Source organism: Miscanthus floridulus, chromosome 11, assembly GCF_019320115.1.
Source record: "Miscanthus floridulus cultivar M001 chromosome 11, ASM1932011v1, whole genome shotgun sequence".
Classification (NCBI taxonomy): domain Eukaryota; kingdom Viridiplantae; phylum Streptophyta; class Magnoliopsida; order Poales; family Poaceae; genus Miscanthus; species Miscanthus floridulus.
Window position 1 is genome coordinate 85,827,486 of NC_089590.1, and position 23,888 is coordinate 85,851,373.

General features: G+C 43.8%; 4 protein-coding genes across 6 annotated transcripts; 1 reads left to right on the top strand and 3 right to left on the bottom strand.

Annotated features, from left to right (window-relative positions):
• Positions 1-3,595: 3,595 nt before the first annotated feature.
• LOC136493715 (uncharacterized) lies at positions 3,596-5,981 on the bottom strand. The gene is made up of 2 exons (XM_066489841.1): positions 5,412-5,981; positions 3,596-4,449 (listed from the first exon to the last, which is right to left on the bottom strand). The coding sequence occupies exons 1-2, from the start codon at positions 5,768-5,770 to the stop codon at positions 3,927-3,929; spliced, it is 882 nt and encodes a 293-aa protein (XP_066345938.1). The 5' UTR covers positions 5,771-5,981; the 3' UTR covers positions 3,596-3,926.
• Positions 5,982-7,636: 1,655 nt separating this feature from the next.
• Positions 7,637-12,979, bottom strand: LOC136491453 (uncharacterized). Of its 2 annotated transcripts, XR_010768040.1 has the most exons (11): positions 12,733-12,978; positions 12,378-12,581; positions 10,940-11,011; positions 10,601-10,690; positions 10,423-10,465; positions 10,179-10,285; positions 9,534-9,629; positions 8,519-8,709; positions 8,358-8,427; positions 8,036-8,241; positions 7,637-7,934 (listed from the first exon to the last, which is right to left on the bottom strand). XR_010768040.1 is itself a non-coding variant. In XM_066487758.1 (10 exons), exons 2-10 carry the CDS (start codon positions 12,561-12,563, stop codon positions 8,131-8,133), a joined length of 966 nt encoding a protein of 321 aa, XP_066343855.1. In that variant the 5' UTR covers positions 12,564-12,573; positions 12,733-12,979; the 3' UTR covers positions 8,036-8,130. The 2 variants fall into 2 exon arrangements, 1 of the variants encoding a protein (XP_066343855.1); XM_066487758.1 differs by lacking the exon at positions 7,637-7,934 and having other exon boundaries at positions 12,378-12,573; positions 12,733-12,979.
• A 268-nt stretch (positions 12,980-13,247) lies between these two features.
• On the top strand, positions 13,248-15,627 carry LOC136491455 (small ribosomal subunit protein uS17-like). Its single transcript, XM_066487759.1, has 6 exons — positions 13,248-13,363; positions 14,150-14,190; positions 14,277-14,377; positions 14,825-14,969; positions 15,060-15,149; positions 15,342-15,627. The coding sequence occupies exons 1-6, from the start codon at positions 13,352-13,354 to the stop codon at positions 15,430-15,432; spliced, it is 480 nt and encodes a 159-aa protein (XP_066343856.1). The 5' UTR covers positions 13,248-13,351; the 3' UTR covers positions 15,433-15,627.
• Positions 15,628-17,375: 1,748 nt separating this feature from the next.
• LOC136491452 (UDP-N-acetylglucosamine diphosphorylase 1-like) lies at positions 17,376-22,431 on the bottom strand. Of its 2 annotated transcripts, XM_066487757.1 has the most exons (16): positions 22,111-22,431; positions 21,150-21,630; positions 20,705-20,759; positions 20,447-20,598; positions 20,296-20,335; positions 19,829-19,918; positions 19,628-19,740; positions 19,428-19,502; positions 19,184-19,223; positions 19,012-19,094; positions 18,858-18,935; positions 18,624-18,767; positions 18,462-18,529; positions 18,027-18,141; positions 17,771-17,927; positions 17,376-17,666 (listed from the first exon to the last, which is right to left on the bottom strand). In XM_066487757.1, exons 2-16 carry the CDS (start codon positions 21,321-21,323, stop codon positions 17,569-17,571), a joined length of 1,482 nt encoding a protein of 493 aa, XP_066343854.1. In that variant the 5' UTR covers positions 21,324-21,630; positions 22,111-22,431; the 3' UTR covers positions 17,376-17,568. The 2 variants fall into 2 exon arrangements, with proteins under 2 accessions (XP_066343854.1, XP_066343853.1); XM_066487756.1 differs by having other exon boundaries at positions 21,150-22,431.
• Positions 22,432-23,888: the final 1,457 nt, after the last annotated feature.

Sequence of the window (23,888 nt, forward strand, 5' to 3'; positions counted from 1 at the left end):
GCAGAGCACACCACCGCCGAGTGCCTTTGTGAGCTGTCACGAGAGGGGCCGGCGAGGCAGCACGGCCGCAACTGCTGTGTGGCGAGGATGCAACACACACAACATGTGAAGCCGTCGAGGAATTTCGATTGAATCCGGCAATGTTTGAAGACGACAGACTCTTTTATGATTCGAAAAACCCTTTTGCTGCTCATATATAGTTGTTTTAGTATGTTGCCATCTCTTGAACCACGCCTCGTTGTTGCCAGCCTCCATGTGCTCTCGAGGCTAGACTTGATTTGGTCTCAATCTTATTATAAAGGCACGGGCCTACTCTAATCCGTCATGGACATGCAAGGCTAAACGAACGTTGAGGTTACAGAGGGGATAGCTGATTATAGCTGTATATTTCTCTTCGTAACTTCCGTAGCCCAATCCAATCCTACATTAGTAGTGAGAGACGGACAGAACTCTTGGGTGCTACAGATGAATCTCTTAATATAATTTTGGCTCACGCACCTTTTTCAAACGACGACCCGTATTAGAGTAGGATACGACCAATATGTTTTAGAATCAGACTCCGTATCGTGTTAGATAAGAGCTATTCTAACTCGTATGAGTTCAGGTTATTATATATATAAGTCTAGACGAAAGAAAACTTTCAGACTACTGATAGTTGGGGGAAGGTGGACGAAAAAAATAAATGGACAGAAAAAAATGGCCGAAAATTTTGCCTCTTTATTATTACTAGCAAATATGTCCGTGCGTTGCAACGGACTACAATCTTTTATACTGCCGACAGCATGAGTGTGGACGGCAAAGCCGCACACTGCCACAACGGCTATGACCAAGTGGCTCGAACCGACGACAAAATCCTCTCTTTCTCCTTCCTGTAGGGCTTCTAAGGCCACCGCTGCGAGCTTTGTGCCTGCTCCCATGCATTATCCGTGCTTGCTCCCGTGTGAGCCCGCGCCTCCTCTCTGCTTCGAGTAGGAGGCCGCGCCTCCTCTTGCCCGTGTGTGCAAGCATGCGTAGCTTGGAGCCGCCGCCCGCGCCTGCTCCCGTACGCGTGCGCAAGTTTGTGCCGCCACAAGGTGCTGCAGCCTAGGCCTACTCAAAAATCATGAAAGGGACACGGGAAAAACAGACTACAGCAACGAGAAAGAGGAAAAGAAAAGTAAAAAATGGAACCACAAGGCGCTGCCGCATAGGCCTGCTCAAAAATCATGAAAGAGACACGGAAGAAACAGACTGCAGCAATGGGAAAGAGGAAGAGAAAAACAAGAAAAGTAACAAATGGAAAAAGAGAAAGGAACGAACACAAAAAATAGATGCCGAACAGAAAAGGGAAAGGTTGTTGGGGGGGGGGGGGGGGGGGGGGGGGGGGGGGAGGCAACGGTGGAGAGGAGGTTGTCGTGGTTGTGAATTGACAAAGAGAAAAAGTCCTGAACGGACATGGAAAAAATTGGACGGAAGAAAGATTATCGTAGGTGACGGATCTTGTAGAAGGTTGGATAAAAAATTATTATTGGCAAAAATTTTGCCTCTTTAGTGTTAGGTATAGACTTTTTTAATAATATTAGGTATATATTAGGCATAGAAGTATATGTATATAGATATTAGACCGGATAACAAATTATTATATTTATTAAGGTTGTTTAGTTGGAGCATCGGCTGATCTAGATCGATTGGTGATGAAAATATCTATTTAAATTAGGAACGAGAAAGAGATCAACGACACATACAACTATTTTTATTATTATTTTTCTATCTATATAAAAAGAGATAAAAAGAAGAAGAAAAATCACGGAACTAAACGTGGGGAGAGTGGAAACGAAAAAAAAGAAAAAACAACCGGGCACAATGGGCGGACGGCAACACTTCCCACGGGAAAAAACGGACGTGGGTGTTAGTGGACAGGCGGAAAATAAAAAAGAAAAAACAATCTGACAGTCTGGCTTAGGGCACGAACTCGCTTTCATGGAAAAAACAGGCGCGAGTCACAATGAATAGGTTGAACGAAACAAAATAGTGGTAGAAATTTTTGTCTCTTTAATATTAGGGAAGGGATAGATAGATGTACGACCTGGACATGAAAAGCACAAGTGGACGATTTAAGCGTGAATTCGGCAGAGATTAGGTGATGGACGAAAAAAATTTGTGGCAAGATATTTTGCCTCTTTAGTATTAGGTGCAGAGGTGTAGAAGAGTATTTTTTTGGCATGCAAGCTTGCCAAAAATAAATAAGGGGGTATATGTTCGCAAGCAAAATTGACAAGTTGTATGTAATATGAAAATACCGGATGTTTCGGTATTGGGCCCTGTTCGGCTTATCCTATATTCGGCTTGTTTGGTTTTTTTTTTAGCCGGAACAGCGTTTTTCTCTCATAACAATTCAACCGAAACGTTGTTTTTCAGCCAGTTTCAGCCAAGTCTCACAACAATCCAGTTTAGGGAATATTCAAATCATTGATTGGATTCCACCGTTGTGTCGCTCTTGTCGAGACAATAATCGAAATGCATATCGAACGTCCAATTTAGAATCCGAGTGAAAGAATTACGACCGCTGGAAGATTTCCTCCCTGACAATATACCGAATGGTCCGGTTTGGACAGTCTAGATCGAGTTTGAGTCGGTTTTAATTGTAAATCTTCATGTATTTGGAATCTAACTCGAAGATAAACAACCCACCCTATAAATATGCCCCGAGGATACAATGTGGTCGATATATAGCGTACGGGAAGTTCGGTTTTCGCTAGGATGCTGCAAGGAGCGCCTCTACGAGCTGCTCGTGGGCGTGCTTTTAGTGTCAACACCGTTACTGCTCTTCAACTCACTCAAGGTACTGATGCTTGGTAGCTAGTAGTGTTAATTGTAGTGTCAAATTTCAGTTCTAGTGATCTAGGATGAACTGTGAGGCCTGTTACTCGATGCTTTGCCATATTGCCATTGATGCTGGTCATTGGTCAACAGCGGTAGCGGTACAATAGCTTGAACTGAAAATACCTGGGGCCCGTTTATTTCGGCTTCGGCTTCCACTGACACCGGCACTGTTTAGGAAGCCGTTTTCTCTCTTCTACACTGTTCACTAAAGTCGTTCTTCTCTCTCCTACTTTTTGGTCACTGTTCACAGAGCATTGTTCATGGAGCCGGCGGAGCTCGGTTTTCCCTATATTCAAAGTGTTTGGCATAGTTTTCCCTATATTCAGCCCAGAAACTGCTCTAAAAGCTTTGTCAAATAGGTTCTTTTGCACTTGTGAGGAACAACAATCGGCCGGTTCGTTGGTTTCTGGGTTGATAAGCCCGGCTGATGCTGGTTTGTTATAAGAGAAAAACACTGTTGTCTGGTTGATAAGCTCTGGCTGAAACCAACGATCGAACCGGCTGAATATGATTTATTCAAATAGGCCCTTTTGCACTTGCTGTGAGGAACAATATGACTTATTTGAGACGACGTGGTTGCCTCTATTAATGAGGATAGAAAAATCCCACTTATGTTCCGGCCAAACCAAACACAACACATTTAAAGAGGGAAAAAGTCTTATTTTGACCTCCCTCAATTACCGATGTTGTTTGATTTTCCTCTACATCCTAAACTGTGTCTAGTATTGAACATATCACACTCAAAATCCATGTATCGCATAAGAAAGCAGTGAAAGCGCCCAGTATGAGACAATGTCACAAGGGTAATCAAATATAGCCATCTAGTATGTGTTTTATCTAAATTAACTGCCCTATAGCTACAATATACAAAGAGATATTAGTAGTATCGTGATTCATGTGCCCATATATATTCTATACATTTCTCCTAGGAACCACCAAGCAACTAGTCCTGGAGCTCATTCCGTCCTATGAACAAGTGATGGTCTATTCGCTTAGAGCTGGCTGCAGCTGTGGCTGTGGCTGCGGCTGCGGCTGCAGCAGTTCAAGCTACAGTGGTTTGCAGTTCAAAAACTGCAGCCACAGCCGCAGCCGAAGCTGCAGGGGACAGGTAGACCTCCAACGCCAATGCCAGTGGAACTATGTTCTTCCCGTTCCACAGCTTCCACCACAGCTTCATAAAGCTTTGTCCATGAGCAACCATCACCTGTCCCAACCACATTCCAAAACGTTAAATTGGGGCTCGGTGTGGCGACTACCATATCAGCAATGCTACCCACTTTCGCTACTGATCGTGGGAAGTCCAATGCCAAGTTGTCGACTTTGTGCTCGTAAATTTTCCCATTCCTGTCAACCTTGTATCTCGACGTCCCACTGAAGCAGCCATATGATTCCCATGGGACACGTGGAGTGCCCCACAGCTCCCACCGGACAACTATTGAAGTCTCTGTCAGTTGCCAAATGCGTGATACATCAAGCCCAATTTCTCTGAATAGTAGGCGCCCGTGGAATCTAAGTGCCCAGATGATAGTCTTGTAGTTGTCGAGCCCATGAAAAGTGTTTAGTGGGTCGACAAATGTGATGTCCTCACTGCAATAGATGTAAAAAATATTTTCAGTTTCCATTTTACAGAGTGTAGAAGCATGCCTACAAAGAATAAGCTTGCAAGAGATTGCAAAATTCAGGCCTAGTGTCCTTATCAGAGATAATTAATAGCAAACTGTTGATGATGACTTGCATCTGCCTTTGTGCTGAACTTCCTTGTTTTGACAAAGAAAGGATTTTATTAATTCAAGGTCATTACATAGAGTTGATACAGTTACAATTATCTTGACCACACTTCTGACCTCTGCAAAAAGGACACAGCCAAAAACAACCCTAATGGCTCTCAATCCTAAGACTAGATTGCCACCCATGTGCTGAATTTGTCATTGCCACAAACTAGTGTGCCGTATAGTCTGTAATTGTTTTCGGTGTTAGGTTGGTGTCTGTTCAGCTCTGGGCAGTAAGCTATGGCTTAACAGCACTTGTAAAACTTCTTCACTCTTAATGAAAAATATGCCTTGATAGACGGTCATGAAAAAAATGATGACTGTTGCATCTCATTGCCCTATAACAGCCTAGTCTTAGAACCAAGCAATAAACTTGTTGCTCATCTATTGATTCTCAGTTCTAAATATTGCATATGAGTTATGACAAATTATCAGTTCTACTAGAAGGCTAGGTGAAATAAGCAAACAATTAGTGTACTTCATTTCTAGAATTATGACTGGCATCACTGAAAAATCACCATTATGTTTCATGATGGCCACTACTCCTGTATTTATGTAAACACCAAGTGACCATTAGCTGCTCAATTTCTATGTTTGACCTCAATCCCCCGAAATACCAAACTAGAATTAGCAGCACGGAAACTTCTCTATGATCAGCAATTAGCATACTAATCCAACTTAATCCAATTCATACAACAATCGTGATCGATTCTCAAAGGCCTAACCCAACATTAACTAAAATATAGCAACACAAAAGGGAAAATGGCTCTTTTTACCCACCGGTAGATATCGTAGTTGGGTTCCCGGTCGAAGACGTCGGGCAGGTCGTCCCGCAGCGTGCGCACCGCCGTCCCGAGGTTGAGGTAAAAATCCGACCTTTGCGGATCCCCGCCGCCCTTGCCCCGGTTCTTGGTCGCCGTGGACTTGGACGCTGGGTCTGCTGCCTGCTGCGGGGCGCTGAGTAGGAGAAGGAGACTGAGGTGGCCCGGGGCCGCGACCTGCGCAGCGCCAGAGCCGGAGCCTTGGATCTTGCCGCCGCCGTGGCCCGGCTGGGCGAGCTGGGGCTTGAGGAGGGGACTCGGGGGCAACTTGCATGACGGGCCTGACGGCGTTGTGAGCTTGGGAAGGAGGAACGCCATGGCTCCCTGCTTCTTGCTTCCTTGCTCTTCGATTTCTCTGGTCTCCTCTGCTTCGTCTACGAGGCTCGGTGTCCCATGGAGAAGCTTCCAAATCCAATGGGGGATGCGTTCTTGGGAGCTTGCGTTCGTGTGTGTAGAGAAGGGGAAGGGGATTTGAGTGGCTCTGAAAGCTGCAGCGAAGCCTGTGGGAGGAAAGATTGTGAGTTGTGAGTCACTGGTCCGACGTGGTGTAGTCTGGTTTTTCTTCCTTCTTTTCCATATTCCGTTGTTAGCCCGAACACACCACCGTGGACTATAACCCGTATCTTCACATCTTCTCCTGGAATCCATATCGTGATGAGTAGTGGCCTCGCAGCATATGCACAAGAGTCAATGGCTTCATCTATCGAAAAGTGGAAGCATTGTTTGCAGTGCATGTAGCAAAGAGAGGTTGATCCCAAGAAATAAACCTGAGTACTTGTACCAGATCCAAGGGAGTTTCATGAGCTCTATTCTACTCCTTTTAGCTGAAGCCAACAAACTAGTTAGTACTCCCTCCGTCCCAGAATATCTGTCGTTCTTGCTTTCCGAAAAACAACTTTAACAAAATATATATTAAAAATATTATTATTTATAGTACATGATTAGTATCATCGAAAAGATCTTTGAATCTAGTTTGTTAATAAATTTATTTGGAGATACAAATGTTGCTAATATTTTCTACAAATCGAGTCAAACTTGTGGCATGAAAACCAAAAACGACAATTAAATCGGGACAGAGGGAGTATGTAGCATTGGTGAGGCTCTATGGCCCAAATCTTAGCCTCGTGAATGGTGAAAATCGTATTGGCTCGTGCCTCTGCGCTCTTAAGTAAACATTATCATCTCATTTTCTATGTGGGTGTTCAATTTAAAGGAACGATGAGTTCATCGAATAGTTTTTCCAAATGACTTTGTACTAGTTTATAGCCTGTTCGTTTGGTCGTATTTGGCTTATAAGCCATAACTTATTAGCCAACGAACAATATTTTTCTTTCACACCAAATCAGCCAACGGTACTTTCAACCATGGCTTATCTTTCAGCTATGGCTTATCAGCCAAATAAGCCCAAACGAATAGGGCGCTAGTTCCTCTAATATATGAGTGGGAAGATGATAGTTCATTGAGTATCGGTCTAGATTCAGCTAGAATTGTGTAAAGTTCATGGAAGATGAGATAACTTAGAAGATAGCCTACTCTTGAGGACACCAGGTGCGACTTCCGTTTATATTCAAGTTAAGAGCTCACATCTTCTTTTGTTTGTAGGTTCAGTTTTGCAGGGCTCCGGTCCTTTTAAAACGAGCTCTTCTAATGGAGTAGTTTTTTAATTGAAATTGAAGCACTTTGTAAAAAAACATTCGATAAAATGCCTTCAGAGAGTATTTTTAAGAGGAACCAATAAAAGCTAATTTTTGACTCCGGCTTCTAGTTCAAAGAGGGCTCTAGCTCGTTGGTGGCTTGAGAGAGAAAAAAAAAACGGTTTTTGTTATCCTATTTGGTAGGGCTTCTTTGAGTCGGAGCCATCTTAGAAGCCGTACCAAAGAGACCATAATCAAACTACAATTCTCTGGTTTAAGATTTAACCTGAACCTTTTATGTTCAACTTTAAAGCTGAAAACTTGAAATCCAGCTAGGAGGATTACTAGGAAAACTTGGAAGTTTCGATGCAAAATGAAGAAAAGGGTAATGATATCGAAGGATTTTACTGAACATATTCAGTTCCTGACTATTTCACTCCATGCATCCCAAACATCCCCTTCAATGGCATACGAATATACTATTATATTACTGGAGCGATTAATTAATTGCTCGGTACCCGGGAAACAAAAATTAATTACTCGATTAATCAATTGTCATATGACAAATTAAGAGCCGTCCCCTTTGATACACGACGCAATTAGAAAGACAAAAGCAACTCATAAACTGGTAAACACTATGCTCGCTGATAAATATAGCACACGCCGTACTCTTTTTTTCGGTATGCTTTCTTACGACATCATCCAAAAGCAATTAGATCACGACCGATCGGCACAGCGAGAAAGCTTCACGGGACGGGTTCTTCCTACTTTGTTCTCAGGTTCTGAAGGGTCAACGCACAAGAGCTCCGGTGCAAGAACACAAAAGCAGCAGCCTGCTGAGCTTGTTTCTACAGCATTACAAGACAGGCGCACATCAGCTTAACTGCTTATGACAATACCACACAACATTCCTATTTTTACCCCGGTAGAAAGTCAGACTACACCATACCAAGTTTCTTCTGGACAGTGGCCAGATCTTCTCTAGTTGCAATTCACTGAGAGGTGCTATGTTATTGACGTGAATTGCAACGTCTAAACTGCATATCATATTCCCATGTTCATGGGATCCATGCCTGGTTGAGGAGCTACTCCCATGCCTCCGCCTGTCACATTGTGCAGGAGCTGTTGGAGCCAGCGCCTTGTCGCTGGATCATCCTGTCGCAGTAAGTTGGTATATTTAGTATTTATTCAAAAATAATAATTTTGCAGGCATTTGTTAGGGAAGATTGCAATATTGAGTTGCTGATAGCTGATGTACGAGCGTGGCTCACCCTAAGACAGTTATTGAATGTCCCATCTTTGAGCATGTCTGGAAGGCAGCTCTGCAATGCAGCACAGGCCCTGCGTAGAAAGGGAAAGTTAAACAGATTGCATATATTGTTGGGGGCACATGTGTAAAATAACTTCGCAGAATACGAATGATAGCACATACCTAGGGTTATCTGACAGCCTGAGGTAACAGCGAATGATGTGCTTCAGCAGCCTTGTGGAGGGCTGATCAGCGAGTGAAACAACCATGTTTGCTAAAACACTGCCTACAGCAAAGAAACGCTCAGCAGTGGCACAAATGTAGCGCAGCCCAACATCATCTAGAAGAATCTTTTGGACAATGAAAGTTGCCACCTGCATAAACAACAAACCTTTTCAGTCCAAAGCAAGCATGTGTGGTTGTTGGTTCTTGACGAAATACATCAAGAGCCCCCACTGATACACATGGACATGAAAGTGAAACTTGATGTGATCTATGTTTCAATACATGATACTATGAAAATTTAACAATTCACATCTGATCTTATTTAGATATTGATCTAGATCTAAGATGTTTTTTGCAAATGTGCAGGAAAACATTCAAACACAATAAAAGAGAATAAATAACCCAAGACACCAACACCCTGTTGCTAGGCACTCACATATGCATATTTAGATAAGTTAGTGACCGAGGGCTACAAATGTAGGTGAACAAGAGCTTGTGTGGTCCATGAGACATATTGCAGCCTTAAAATTCAACACCAATCACAACCACCAAAAGAAGCTTAACCCCCCCCCCCCCCCCCCCCCCCCCCCCGCACACACACGCGCACGCACACACAAAAAGAGCTTGTAATCAAATATGCGTCAGTGGGGGCCCTGAAACGACCATGGATCAACAGAATGGTATGTTCTAGTGATAAAAGTCTAGGACAGTCACTGAATGGACAAACATTTTTCTAGGCTCCTTGTATGAGTCACCTTTTAGGCTTATTAATTGTACAAAGTTAGGCTTATCAGAGAGAAGGCTGGTACAGGCCAAGAATATTCTAGAGATAACTGATGGTAGCAAAGTAGTAGTGCACCAGATAAACTTCAGATGACAAAATACATACTAAAAAACCTATTACACCTTTGCAGTATTAAGCAGAAGAGATAAATGCTGATATTTGAATGAGAATAGATGGCTAGCTACATACAGTTTTGGATAGCTCACTACCCATCTCCATGGTTCGCAAGCACAGAGGAATTATTTCAGTTTGCAGCAAAAAACTGATGACTTCAGTATCGTCAACCTGCATTATTACCAAAATAAAAAGAGGAAAATTTCATTTACAGAAATGGTATTTTTAGAGCAAGTAAGTACTTTTTTTCTCGAACACGCAGAAGAGCTGCATACCTTTGTATTAAGAAGAAAAAGGGGCAAGAGCCCTTACAACACACACCCACACTCCTAAGCAAGTAAGTACTGATTATATCATTATGTATTTTTTAACAAAATGAAGGGAACGGCCCAAAAGGTAGCATATATGTTCTTACTGCTGCATGATAAATTGACAATAAAAGAACATCTCAATGCAACAAATAACAAAGCTGCTATTTCGTCTTGTGATTTGTCTCAGGTAAAGATGTAGCTATCATGCTATGTTCAGATTCTCCATGATCAATTTCATTATTTAATTAAACTGAAGGCAAATACACTAAGTGGTAAGTGCATTGTATTGTGCTAATCACATAGCAGCACAAGAGAACTGCATGAATCTTCGCTGATAATTGTATTGAAAAACTAGCATATCTGTTTATCACATAGCATGCACCTAGGTACTCAAATAATGAAAAATTACCTTGACAAGAGCACCAATGACCCCCAAGCTAGTAAGCCTTAGGTACTCAAAAGGTCTCGTTTTGCTGGTAGTGTTGAGGAATGGGTACAGGTACAGTGGAATATGAGCTGAAAAGAATTTAAATTTTGTCAATAATAGTTATCATATACATAATTGAGACAATGAGGAAGAGGCAGGAGGTAGGTTTAATAATACACCATTTCCGTGTATTTAAACAATATTATGCAAGGGCATGGCTTGTTACCATTTAAGAAAAGGATCCTGGTCTCAGGGTGCGATGCAACACACTGCAATAGTTAATGAAATCGATAAAAAAAAGTTAAACACAAAGGTATGCCATAAACCTAAACGTGTACCCTTACAGTAGCAGCAACCAGAAGCCAAAACATTGAGCTATGCTCCTGTTAGTTGAAAAGGCGCACCTGCAGAAGTGCAAGAGCATTGCAAACTCGGTTTGATGCTCCAGGTGACAGTGTGGGGGGTGAGAGTGACGGGTAAATAGATATAATCTCCTGCATATGTTTCCAGGTCACCAAGCATAACAAGTTAGAAAGACTGGGTTAAACCAGAAATAAGTTGCACTACTTATGGCCACCAATGCCATGCTGATTTCTATTAAGACAAAAAATGACTTAGCATAATAACAGATTCATCACGGGGACACAACAAAAAGTGTAAAGTATTCTCAAACCTAGCTACTAGTCCTTTGTCATTACAGGTATTAAAATCATATCTATTGAAGGGCCAGGAACTATGCATACCTGGAGTAGAGCAGCAATTGTGCCAAACGAGTGCCAAAGCAGCGGGGCAAGATCTTGAAAAATCTCCCTTTTCTGAAAAATGGATACATTTAAATATCAAGTAGTTCTGCCTTGCAAGATGCTATTTCATGTTAACGACTGAATGTACAAATATACAATCATTTAATTTCAGTTTTAAGAACAAAATGGTACTCCAAATTTGAAGCCACTTATCTGGGCATCCATTCATAGTCTAACAACTAAGGTACTAATTTTGCAATAGCAACATAAGATTTACGGAAGTACGGATAAGCTAATCAAAGCAAGCTCATTCAAAAAATAAATAAATGTGCCCCATAATGGAAATCTCGAATGACTGCTGCCCAAGATACTGCTTACAAGCTGAGACCATTATCAAAATTGAAGACATACAGCTAAAATTGAGGTCTTTCAATCAAGTAAAGCAATCAGAAAATAATCAATGCATGGAATAATTCTTACACCAAATCACTAATAAACTAGGATAATCGAATACGACAAAATAGCATAACGTAACGAGGGTAACAAAACAGCATAACGTATCTAGGGCGACAAAACAGCATAATGTATCTAGGGCTACAAAACAGCACAAACGTAACTAGGCTGACAAAACTGGATAATGTCACGAGGGCCACATGTCATAAAAGCTTCCCCGAGTTGGGCAGCTGTACACGTGTTGGAGAACAAGTGGAATCTGGCAAGTCCAATAGTGTTTTGCCAATTCATAAACTGGCACCTGAGTTTGACTCTATCGCCACCCGTAACAGAGTAACACTAAGAGCAGCAGTTACTCGGACACCCATGTCCTGAAAATCTTGTCCGATTCAGACAGCCATACACGTGTCAGATACGGACGGGTATTTGGCAATGTCAAATGTTTTGCCAAGTCGGACATCTGGATATGAGTATGGCTCTACCCTACACTTGCAACGGAGTAACGCTAAGGGTGGCAGTTACTCGGACACCTATTTCCTGAAAACATTGTCTGATTTGGACAGCCATACCCATTTTCGATTATGGGTGAATTTGGCCATGTCCAAAAGTGTTTTGCCAAGTCGGACACCTGCACCTGAGTATGACTCCACCCGCACTCGTGATGGAGTAACACTAGGCATGACAGTTCCCTGAACACCCATGTTCAAAAAACCTTTTGCCGATTCAGACAGTGTGAGCATGTTGGATTCCAAGTGATATTTGGCAGTGTCTGAAAAGGTTTTGCCAACTAGAAGACCTGCAGCTGAGCATGACACAACCCTGCACGACCATAATTCACAAGCACAAATCACACAAATCGAATTGCACAAAATTCCATCAACAATCAACAAGAGATAATTCACACACAAATCCAACTGCTAACGTAGAGATCACTATGCGAAAATCATCCCCCACGAGCGGGAGCTACAACAGCTGTGGAGGCAACCTTGGAGAGCTCAAGCAGCGCGTTCTCGCGCAGTTCAGGGTCGCAGAGCTCCAGGACCAGCTGCTCCGCCGACGCCATCTTCTTATCCTTGGCTGCCTGGCCCACGGCGGGTCCGCTGCTGCTGCCAGCCATCGGAGAGGGGGACGGCGGCGAGACCCCGGCGAAGGAGGGGGGAATGTTCGCCATCTCAACTCAACTGCACGACTGCAACGAAACATCGATCACCACACGACTTATTCACAAATCTCCAACACAAAACGAATCGGTGGAAAAGAACCGGCTGAATCGAATTCATAGGTCTCCAATCCGAGAAACCGATTGAATTCCAGGTGGATCTTCACTCCGCTGGACTTACCTCCGTGACTGCCGGCGCGGAGGCCAAGGCTGCTCGAACAAGAAATGGAAGCCACAACCAGTTCCACCCTGGACGACGTCACTTCAGCAAACCCACCGGTGAGGTCGCTCGGGCGCCTCTAGCGGGCGAAGGAGGAGGAGGAGGAGAGGAGGCAACGCCGACGGCGAGCCGGAGATATGCAGCGACGGACAGGAGGGGAACGGAGGGAGATCTCTTGTGGCCTTTGGCTTCCTAGCGGACGGATGAGATTAAGCGGCCAGTGAGATCGGACAGTCTAGCGAAAGCTCGGGGTCTGCACTGGCTCCATTCATGGCGTCACTGCGAACGGACGCTGTAGTAACTGAAATTTAGCGGGCCAGGCCCAAGGGAATATGGGCCGTGGGAACAATAGGCCGTTTGGGCCAGCCTTCACACTTGCTCTATAGTCTATAGGGGTGTATGAGGGCACGTAGCACGAAAATGCAGGGGCTCTTCTGCAAATTTCGAGCCAACCCCTCTCGCTCCGCTATAAGTTGCTCCCTAGGGTTTCCGCCGCGCCGCCACTTCCTTCCGAGTCTCAGCTCCGCAGCCCCCGAGCGCCGCCGCCGCCGCTTCGCCGCTCGACGCACACCGCGCAGCCATGGCGGAACAGGTAGTGCTCTTTCTGGGCTACTTCCCGTGTACGACCTCTGCTTCGCCGCTCGCCGTCACTAGCTCGCGGCAGTTTTATATGCGATGCGCATTCGCGTTGATTGGTTTGTTTGTCCCTGATCTGGTTTGCTCACGTGTACTGATGCCTGCGCCTGCTAGTGAGTTTTGGTTTGTTGGGATCTATGTTTTCGATCTTATCGACCTCTTATTGTTGTATATTTGTCAGCGTGTGGGGGTCTGCAAATTGGTAGAATCTGATCATGGTAGAATCTAGTGATGCATCCTTTGTCAAGCGTTTGTCCATGATTTATAGTTAAGGACACAAGAACTTGACGGGGGTTTCAAGGTTTCAGTTGGGCTAGATGTGGTAGGGCTTGTCAATCTCACTTATCATTTTGTAATGTTGCGACTCTGCTAGTTGGTAATTAGAGGGACGTGATTATTGTGGTACATGGAATTATGTTTTGTGACCAACAATGAATTCTGAGACATTGCGGTGTAAACTTTATCGCAGCAGTTCCATTGTATGCAGTTTTAGCCTTTATTGATGATACAGTGTCAGTTCTAGTTTCTAGGTTTAATGTGCTATTTTGATGGGGATCCCATTTTGATGTGATGCATTTATAGCAGTAAGTATAGTCACTCTGATTATTTTAGAGCACAGCACTTACTGCAGTAGTCAGGGATTTGCCAAGTTTTTTGTTTGTTCATGTGTATAAGCAATTCCAGCAGTTTCCAGCTAGTTGCAAAGTAGTTCTAATGTTTTCTATCTATATCCCGTTTCTAGACTGAGAAGGCTTTCCTCAAGCAGCCTAAGGTTTTCCTCAGGTGAGAGTTTCTTGCTTCTTCCATGCTTTCTATTCTCCATGAGCGATATGCATTTCGTGACAGTAGATTTCTTCTTAATTTTATAGCTCAAAGAAATCTGGCAAGGGTAAGAAGCCAGGCAAAGGAGGCAACCGATTCTGGAAGAGCATTGGCCTTGGCTTCAAGACTCCCAGGGAAGCAATTGAAGGTATAAATGGTTTCCTTCATCTGTAGCTCTATCTTCAAAGTCCTAGTGTTTGAAGGCAGGCATTGTTATTTGAGATAATTAAGGACAAATGGTTCTCTTTATACTGAAAGAACTAGAGTTCTAAATGCTTAGATTTCAATTCCTCATTTTAAAACACCAACATGTGATTAGGTCATGTTCCTTATGATATGATGTACCTGGTTTTAGATGGTGAAGGATAACATTTCCTGTTTCCTACTTTCCTGTTCTGAATGATTTTTTGTTCCTGCTTAGTATATTTTTTGTCTTAAATAATTAAATTAAATTGGTAGTCTGGCTCCAAATTTCAATTCCTATTTTGAAAACAATGAGGTTATGATCCCAAGTACTATGGCACATGAAAATAATTAATTTCTTAGTGATTGTTCTTGCATTCGTAACAGATCTTTAATATTTGTTTGCCCACAGGGACCTACATTGACAAGAAATGCCCATTCACTGGAACCGTTTCTATCAGAGGCAGAATTATTGCTGGAACATGCCACAGTGCTAAGATGAACAGAACCATCATTGTTCGCAGGAACTACCTCCACTTTGTTAAGAAATACCAGAGGTAAGTGGACTGTTCGCGGAATCTAGACTCATGTTTTGTCTTCCAAATGAACTTCGTTGTTTCTATAACATGAGTTACATGTGCTTACAGGTATGAGAAGAGGCACTCCAACATTCCAGCTCACATCTCCCCATGCTTCCGTGTGAAGGAAGGTGACTATGTCATCATTGGCCAGTGCAGGTAATACTTGTGTCCGATAACTTGTTCTCTTTCAAGTCCAGCTTACCTGGTTTGTCAAGATCCTACTACATTCAACAATGAAACGAAACTGCCACCGTATTGAACATACTAAATGTTTTGAGTTTAGTTGAAGATCTTATGCATCAACAAGCATGATTCTTTGCTGAAGCATATGTTTCTGTCTGTGCACAGGCCCCTGTCAAAAACTGTGAGGTTCAATGTTGTTAAAGTCATTCCAGCTGGATCCGCTGCCGCTGGCAAGAAGGCTTTCACCGCAGCCTGAATTTAGACTATGTTCTATGAGTAGTCTATAGAATGATGTCTTTTTTGTTCAAAAAAATCCCTGCTAGGCTGGTGCTTTTCGACTATGGTTTGGAGATTGTTCTCATCTCAACGAAGTCCCATCATCTGAACATGTTACTATTTATTGTACCTTTGTCGTGCAAAGTTTTGCTAAGATCTGTATTGTTTCATGTCAGCTGATGTGTCTGGGCTGTGTTCCTATGCTTTGCCCTATGTTGACCATTGTTATCTAGCAATGTTTCTACTGCATTCATCGGAGTCTGGCAAGCAGTGGCAGTAATTATTCTCTCAACTGCTGAAGTAGAGCTGAGGTCGTAAAGTTCTTGCAATTCTGCCTGGCATATTTTCGTTTGTCGTCTTTATGTTGTATGCTGTGTGATCTTCTCTCGTTAATTGGCCAGTTAGGGAGATCATTTGTGCCCGTCATATTGTGGAAATTGGTCACCAGCCTGTGAAATTTAGTAGAAAACCTTATTTGAAACTCAAAAGTTTTGCTCTTTTTTCGAGTGTTGAAGGGACAAACCCTATCTTAGCGACAATTGCAGGCGCCCTGTTTATTTTTTTTCCTCATGCCAGTTGGAAGATATAACTACTTTGAAAAATCCTCATTAGATATTTTTATCTAAAAAAAAGCGACTGCATTCTAGTTTCGAGAAATGCAATTACCTTGATAAGAAATGCAATTACCTTTTTTTTTTTAGAATTGCTTCTTTCTGCCCAGGCACATTCACCACAAGTTCTCCTGGCTTATACAAGTCTTCCACTTGCTCTTTATCTTGGCTATTGGGACTTGGGAATCAAAGAAGGTTGCATATGAGTTCCGCACAATATCTGATATCAGCCTAAGTTGAGTGGTGATGACAGTGTAAATGTGATCTGAAATGGCAAGGAACTGGTAGTTTCTTTACTAACATTGGGCCAGAATTGGATTGGTAATCATGCTAGTGTTGTTCTTAGTTGTGATAACCGTTACAGAGGAAACACCATTGTACAAGTGTACCTGTTGTTAATAATTGAAGATATGGAAATGGACTGTATCAGTCTCGTGGTTTTGATTCCTCGCATTGAGGAGGTTTTTCCAAGTAGATCACTGTTGTTAGGCATGTTACTTTGAGTTCTTGTTGATTTTCTTTCTCTCGTCTGAATCTTTCTTGCACTGGTGAGTGCAAATGGGAATTCATAATTGCTGATTTCTTTCTATGCTTGAGTTTGCATCATTTATATGTAGGGTCTTCCATGGTGTTGTTTCAGAGGAAAAAAAGGTAAAATAATTGACCTTCCATTTCTGTTGGACTTTCAGAACTGATATGATCGCTAAAGGTACAGCTTCCTAAACTAGTATGTGAGAATGAAGCTACTGATATCTCTGAAGGTACAGCTTCCTAAACTATCATGTGAACTGAGAATGAAGCTTCATGGTTCTTTACATTTGTACATCTGTACACTATACATTGCCTAGAACAGGCCTAGAGCAGACGCATATACATTTATGGGAAATATTTGAAATAGAGTAGGGAAAAAGGTGTTTATCTCGATCAGTTCGCAAGACCATTTGTACCTGCCAATCTGCCATGTGCTATCCTCTCATACACTTTGTGCAACTTGCGGATCAGCATATCAAATTTGGCGATACGAAATCTTCTTTGGTGACCGTGGTCCGTGGCCTGCTTGGACGAACGGTCTTCCCGTTTTGAGCAGGCTGCTGCTTCTCTATCCTGGACGGTATTGGTTTTTCAGTCCAGACTCCAGAGTTGCAGGTTCCGTGCAAGACTGCCTCAACTGCAGTCTGCAGATACATGTGAATGGCCGGAGTCATGGACCATATGGGCATTCCAAAGGCTTCGTTGATTCCACACGGCCTCGAAACGATCTACACTACACAGGAGCAACACAGGTGAACCAAAAAATGGAACTGCAAGGAGATGAGGAGAAAACTCGAGATGAATTTGGAGTTCGAGATGCTACATTACAACATGCATAGAACATACAAGTACACAACAACCTGCCCATCCACATCCATCTCACGCCTAGAAGAAAACATGCGCATCCTGCAATCCTTTCCGTTTGTTTTACAGTTACACAACTGCTGCTCAGCTGCTGCCATGAACAGGCCTACCTAGAACGATATCTCACTCGGCGCATGGAATGTTCGCCCACGGCAGATTGCTTCCAGGTTCTCTCCGGCGTAGGAGGAAAGCGGAGAAACTTCGACGCCTATGAGTGGAAGCAAGAAAGCATCATCAGAGAAACGATACAGGCATAAGTCAATGTTGTTTCCAAGTTCACTAGAGTGCTTAATCACCAATATGGCAAATTACCTGTCATATACAAGGGCACAGAATGCGTCAAGAAGCCACCAGCGGCGACTACCCATCTGCTATGGAGGCGGAGGAGCATGAGCTTCGCGCTATCAGGGGTGTCATATGTTGCGCCATTGGCATTCTTTACTGGTGCGAATTCCTCCTCCCGCATGACCTGAATTTTAACATAAATGCACCGGTAAGTTTTTTCCTGCTCCTGATGAGAAACAAAAATAAGACAATATGCGTACTATGATTAGATAAAAATTCTAACCTCAAAAAGTGCCGTGGATGGGGAATAAGTGAAAGCATCGAATATAAACTGTTCAAGCTTCAGGCCTGTTGTAAACCCATGGATGGAAGGAATCTTCTTCTCAGCTAGATGATACCTGGTCACAGGATATACAAATGTCAGGTTCTAGTGCTACAATATAATATAATGTACCTTCGGACACGATCCTTGCCAGGTAAAATTACTTCCCATGACATGTTTTTTACACATTACTAAAATGCCACAAAGTAGAGTTCTATAAAATTACCATGTGCTTTAAGTTTGGCACTCTCTCATGAAAGAGTTACAAAACATCATTTGGAACTAGATAACTAATGCGGTTGCCTATTCTATTGTTGAGGACTGACTTGCAAAATTTTAAAAGAATGCTTCCTTCCAAAAAATTTTTTGAAAGAAGGCAAACTAGAGAATACTCACACACTGTCCTTCTCAAGGCTGTTTGCCACTTGATTCAAAAAGTCCAGAGTGAACATGTGCAGACAGATCTATACAAAAAGGGGAAAAAAGATAATATGCAACTGTTATACTTTGGAGGGAGGGAGGAGGAAAGGGAATGAGAAGCGAAGGATAGAATCATACATTGCTCCAACAATAACGAAGTCGCCCTGTTGATTGATTAATTTCAGTAGTCATAGCTGCATCCATTTCACTGTACTCAACCACCGAGAGAGGTCCACCACGACCTCGTTGAACAAATACCCCAACATTCTCTTGTGGATAAGCCTGTTGAGTATTCAATTGACTATCAATGAGGTGCATTGCTATATATGACAATGGTAGCCCACCAGTTTGAAGCATGAGACTGGACTGTACCTTCCTAACCACTTTGGCGGCAGAAGATACACCTTTGTCAATGAAGTACCCTAAGAATGTAGGATCTGCAACTCGAACCTATAAACATGACACTGGTCAGAAAAAGAAAAGGAAAACAAAACACAAGGATTTATCTCAAAACATATGTCCTCACCAGTGCGTTGTCAACTCCGTAGCAATCTACATATTTCACACCCCGTGCAGCCATATCTTCCAACAACTTTTTGGACTTCAGCGCTGTGAGATGTTATGATAGCCAAATTAATCATCTAAAAGAATTGTTTAGTAAATGATGCAATTGAAGTTGCATTTTTTATGGGGATTACCAGCATAAACTCCACCATTGCCATCAGGAGCCTTTGCTACCTGGTTTTACGCGCAGCAAAGACAACAAGAACGTCACAACTTAGCATTGGAAAATAGTCAGTATAAAAAAAATTGTAAATGAAATCTGAATTCAACAATTGGACTCCACAAGTCAAACTCGTAGATCAAGTTGCAAACACAAAAAATTATGGCTCCTGACTATACAAGGTCAAAGCAGAGTTTAGAAGTCGAAGAAGATTGTACCCTATATGGTGTCTCCATAATAAATCTACCATCAGCAGAAACGCATGGAAGTGTGCCTTGTTGGAAAAATGTCACCTGTCAAGAAAAGGTTTAAGCCTAATCAGGAAAGAAACCTCTTAATAATGAATTGGGAGGCTTGTGCATTTTGTTGAAATACGATGGAATAGTTAGCATGGCAAATAATTTGTAGTATCACTTACTTGGTCAGGGTCCAAGCCAAAATATCTACGAGTTTCAAAGAATTTGCGAGTGGCAGCATCTGTAAAGGGGCTTGTCATTATATACCAGTGGATCGGCGCAGTGTTACTCGGACCTGCAGGTTATTATCAATTTGAGTGTGATATAATCTGAAGCGAAGAAAAGATAAATAACTAGAAATATGATGGATTAAAAACTATTACTTTCATTAGATTGAGCAGCCAGCTTTTGAACACACAAAATACGCTCAGCTTGGAGTTGGAAAAGTGACTTTCCAGATGGAAGTCCAATATCTGAGGCAAAAAAAATATATATACAAGTTATGTTATCCATCATACAGAATGGAACATCACATCTTAGGAAAACGCCAATTACACCATAAAATGGATGAACAAAGATAAGGAGGCAAATACAACTTTTGCCATTTTGATAAAATTCCACGGCATAAATAGATGCAAAATAGACAACATGGGAAATATACTAATATAGTGGTCGTCGTTGACCAAAAAATATGTTGCATATGAAGCAAGAAATAATTCACAGCAGCAATAGCATGCATCTCTGACTCTCTGTGTTTCCAAAATAGGAAAAGAAAACCCATAACACTGCACATGTGAGATATGAAGTTAAGTACTAACATACAAGGATTCAGCATGTTAAACCAACTTACTGAAACATCCCTTAGGATCTGAGCTTCCCAGTCGAGTACCCTGCACGCAACATTAGGAGAAATACCATGTACATATTATTTCCCAATTCAGTGCATAAGTATATATATACCAGATACTAGACAGAAGAAGACTTCTCAGAATTCAGAGTACCTGACCACCGGCCAAAAGGACAACGGCCAGCTTCCCCTCCGAGATGGCTTTCAGCCCCTTCTTCCACCATCTTTCTTTGTCCTCAGGAGACCTGTCCTCCACCTTGGAGACGCTAGATTCTGGCACGGGCTCGACAGCAGGCAATGGGATGCCTGTAATTGGGATGAACACCACATAACTCTAACTAAGGATGCCAGTTAAAGATTCACGTGACAAAGCCTTCTACATTGGAGCAACGAATATTCGTCCACCTCTCACCTTGTGATCCAAGGGAGCGCCGGATGATCCGATCGATCCTTGAAAGGTCTAGACTCTGAAGAACACAGCACAGAGCGTGATTTAGCAACTGTCAGAGTGTTAAGATGAAAGAAGAAAAATGCTGCAGACTTCCATCTGCCGACAGAACAAGAAAAAACAGTTCAAGGACATTAGTGGAACTGGGGATTGCCCAGAAACACATATCGAAACTATTAGTGCAACGAGTTATCTTATCCAAAAGTATTAACTTAACTGCTTGAAACCAAATCAATAAAACATTCCTGAAGAATTCCAGCTTAGAACGAAATCTATATGCATGAACTCCAACGCAGAACCAAGCCGTTACGCAGAATTCGTACCCCGTAATAAAAAGGTTTATGCAGAAACTAAAAACCAAATCTTTGGGCCCGGCACAGCCGGAACCAAGAGCGCATTGCTGCCTCACCTCGATGTCCCGGACGAGGAGCTCCCGGTCCTCTGGCGAGAGATCGTCCCAGAGCGCGAAGGCGCCCTCCTGGCCGTAGTCCTTCATCCTCTCGAGCATCGCCTGCGGCGGCGCGGCGCCCCACCTCCCCACCGGCCCCGGCGCCGACAGGCCGACCACCATCTCCTCCTTCATCCCCTTCAACTCTCTGCTCCGCTCCGCTCCTCACCGCCCGCAGCGCCCACCGCACAAGCAAGCAGCAGGAGCAGGTAGTGGGAAATGGGACGGAGAGAAAAAGAGAGAGGGATTAGAGAGAGAGGCACCTAAGCCGGCTAATGCTGTTTATTGTGTGCGAACAGGGTGAGGAACTGAGGGAGAGGAGATCTGTGATTGGACAATCATACTGGTTTGGCCAAAGATGCCAACTCGGACGACGGATTGTTCACGGATCACCGTCGCCGGTGGGTGGACCGCCTGCGCGTTTATATACCGGGCGTGATCCCTGTGCAAGTGTGCATGTGTCGTTAACTCGTTATACAAGTCCAACGGGCCGGCCCGGCCTGCCCGGCACGGGCCCGTGCCAGGCACGGCCCACAGTGGGTTGGGCCGGCATGACACGTCGTGCCTCCCGGACCGTGCCGACCTACAGCCTGTTCATTTGGTTGTGGCTTGTCGTAAACAATCATAAATTTTCAGCCAGAATAATATTTTTCTCTCACACAAATCAGCCAGCAGTACTTCTTCACAAACCAGCAACGATATGAACCAGCCAACCGAACAGACTGCTAGGCTTCATGCCTACCCAACGGCCCAGACACGACCTATCGGGCCACTTTTCGTACCGAACTGGCCCGAAAAGCATGCCACGGCCAACGGGCCAGGCCAGCCCGAGGCCCACATAATGCTAACAGAGAGAGATCAGGGAAGGGGAGGCAGGGACAGCTACGTGAGCCGCGGGAGGCGGCGGCGGCGGTGCGCTCACCCCTGAGAAGCCTTCGACCGGTGCCTCCTTGTCACATGCCGACCACGTTAGGGCCGCACGCCACCGCCTCCTCGTCGCAGGCGGCGACGCCATGGACGCGCCGCAGCAGCGCAAGGCCATGCCCGTGCGGCCGCGTGTGGCTCCAACCTCCTCCTCCGCGACTTCTCCACAGGGCCGCACGCCACTATTGAGGTTGCCCCTGGCTGCTCAAGTGCTCGTCCATGGTTTGCTCGGATCTGAGAGAAATCAAAGGAGAGAGAACGAGAGACGTGCTAGTGCGGTGGAAGGATGGAAAGAACTGGAACTGAACTGTGAGGCCATTGAATCCGAAGTGATAAGGTTATTGGACCCAGCAGAAAAAAAAAAGAGGTGAAGACGTGAGGTGATAAGGTTGTGGTGGTCCCCACCAATGAAGAAAGAGTGTTCGTATTTTTTTAGGAGCGTGAGCGGCTGTCGGTCTACTCTACTGGGTAAGTTGTAGCTGGTGTGTATATTATTTGATAGGGGATGCGGGTTACACCGGGCCTAAGTAAATTTAGCGGGCCGGGCAGGGCCACCCGACGTGTCTAAGGAGTAGCCCAGGCACGGCCCTAAGCATTGGGTCAGGCTGGCCCGAGCCCGCTTGGCACCATGCCATGCTAGGACCAGGCCAAAATAGCGGGCTTCGGGCCGGAGCAGCGGGCCACAGGCTGCATGGCCATCTATACGTGTCGTCAGTCTCACACTCTCATCCTCCTGGATTAATTTGGACGCGAGCAGATTACAGCGAACGGCGTTGGACTGTTCCTGCAACAAGAAATCTAACCCTGTCATCTTCTGTGGGGGATATGGTTGTATTTTGGTCAAGATTATTTATTATAAACCCTCTCTAGTAAGTACTGTACCAATCAGTTCCCCATTCGTTTTCTGCAGGTTCAATTTCGCATTGCGGTGGATCTTCAGGAGAAGAATTCAGGCAGTTCTGGACTTCTTGTTCACAGCTGTAGTAGTAAAATGTGCAGAATTCAGGCAACTATTAATACTAAAGCTTTTGTCATAGGCGACTACTAATTTTGTGAGTTGTGACCTGCGAGGACGACGACCAAGGACAGCTAAACCAAGAACATCCATCTCGTTGCCAGTGCCTGCCCACTTCCCCCCTTTTTTCAGGAAAAAAAATGCCTGCCCATTTCAGGCCTCTGTTTGTGTCTTTCTTAATCGGTTCATCACATGATCCAATGCAAATATATGAAATAGGATAAACCATCACCTACCCCCCCACGCCCAACCCAGTGTTTGACTGACACGGAGGGTCATTAGAGGGCACCTAATCTGTGGCCTTTGTACTGACAGGAGATAGCTAGGAGTAGCAATAGATGCAGCGAGATGGTGGAGCATGTCCCGTGCATGGGGTTCGCGTAAATTTTCATTTTTGGAAGCTTATGTGTACTGGCTGGTTGCCATTGGCCATGCATGCCACCTGATGATCTGCACGCTACGAGCATGACTGCCTGACGACGCGTCGGTCTGCAGCCCAGGCTCTCGTCTTCGGCCCCGTTTAGATCCAAAATTTTTTGGATTTTGGCTACTGTAGTACTTTCGTTTGTATTTGACAATTAGTGTCTAATTATGGACTAATTAGGTTCAAAAGTTTCGTCTCACGATTTCTCACACAACTGTGCAATTAGTTTTTTTTCGTCTATATTTAGTACTCCATGCATGTGCCGTAAGATTCCATGTGACGGGTACTGCGCAAAAATTTTTGGAATCTCAACAGGCCCTCATGGCCGATCAGATGA

Excerpts from the sequence above, each read along its gene's own strand:
- LOC136493715 (XM_066489841.1), bottom strand. The coding sequence starts at position 5,770 with ATGGCGTTCCTCCTTCCCAAGCTCACAACGCCGTCAGGCCCGTCATGC. Across the intron at positions 4,450-5,411 it reads CCCAACTACGATATCTACCG|TGAGGACATCACATTTGTCG; the intron begins GTGGGTAAAAAG and ends CATCTATTGCAG.
- LOC136491453 (XM_066487758.1), bottom strand. The coding sequence starts at position 12,563 with ATGGCGAACATTCCCCCCTCCTTCGCCGGGGTCTCGCCGCCGTCCCCC. Across the intron at positions 10,286-10,422 it reads CAGGATCCTTTTCTTAAATG|CTCATATTCCACTGTACCTG; the intron begins GTAACAAGCCAT and ends AATTCTTTTCAG. Across the intron at positions 8,428-8,518 it reads AGGCTGTCAGATAACCCTAG|GGCCTGTGCTGCATTGCAGA; the intron begins GTATGTGCTATC and ends CTTTCTACGCAG.
- LOC136491455 (XM_066487759.1), top strand. Across the intron at positions 14,191-14,276 it reads CAGCCTAAGGTTTTCCTCAG|CTCAAAGAAATCTGGCAAGG; the intron begins GTGAGAGTTTCT and ends TTAATTTTATAG. Across the intron at positions 15,150-15,341 it reads GTCATCATTGGCCAGTGCAG|GCCCCTGTCAAAAACTGTGA; the intron begins GTAATACTTGTG and ends GTCTGTGCACAG.
- LOC136491452 (XM_066487757.1), bottom strand. The coding sequence starts at position 21,323 with ATGAAGGAGGAGATGGTGGTCGGCCTGTCGGCGCCGGGGCCGGTGGGG. Across the intron at positions 20,760-21,149 it reads TCCTCGTCCGGGACATCGAG|AGTCTAGACCTTTCAAGGAT; the intron begins GTGAGGCAGCAA and ends TGTGTTCTTCAG. Across the intron at positions 18,142-18,461 it reads AGCCTTGAGAAGGACAGTGT|GTATCATCTAGCTGAGAAGA; the intron begins GTGAGTATTCTC and ends TCCTGTGACCAG.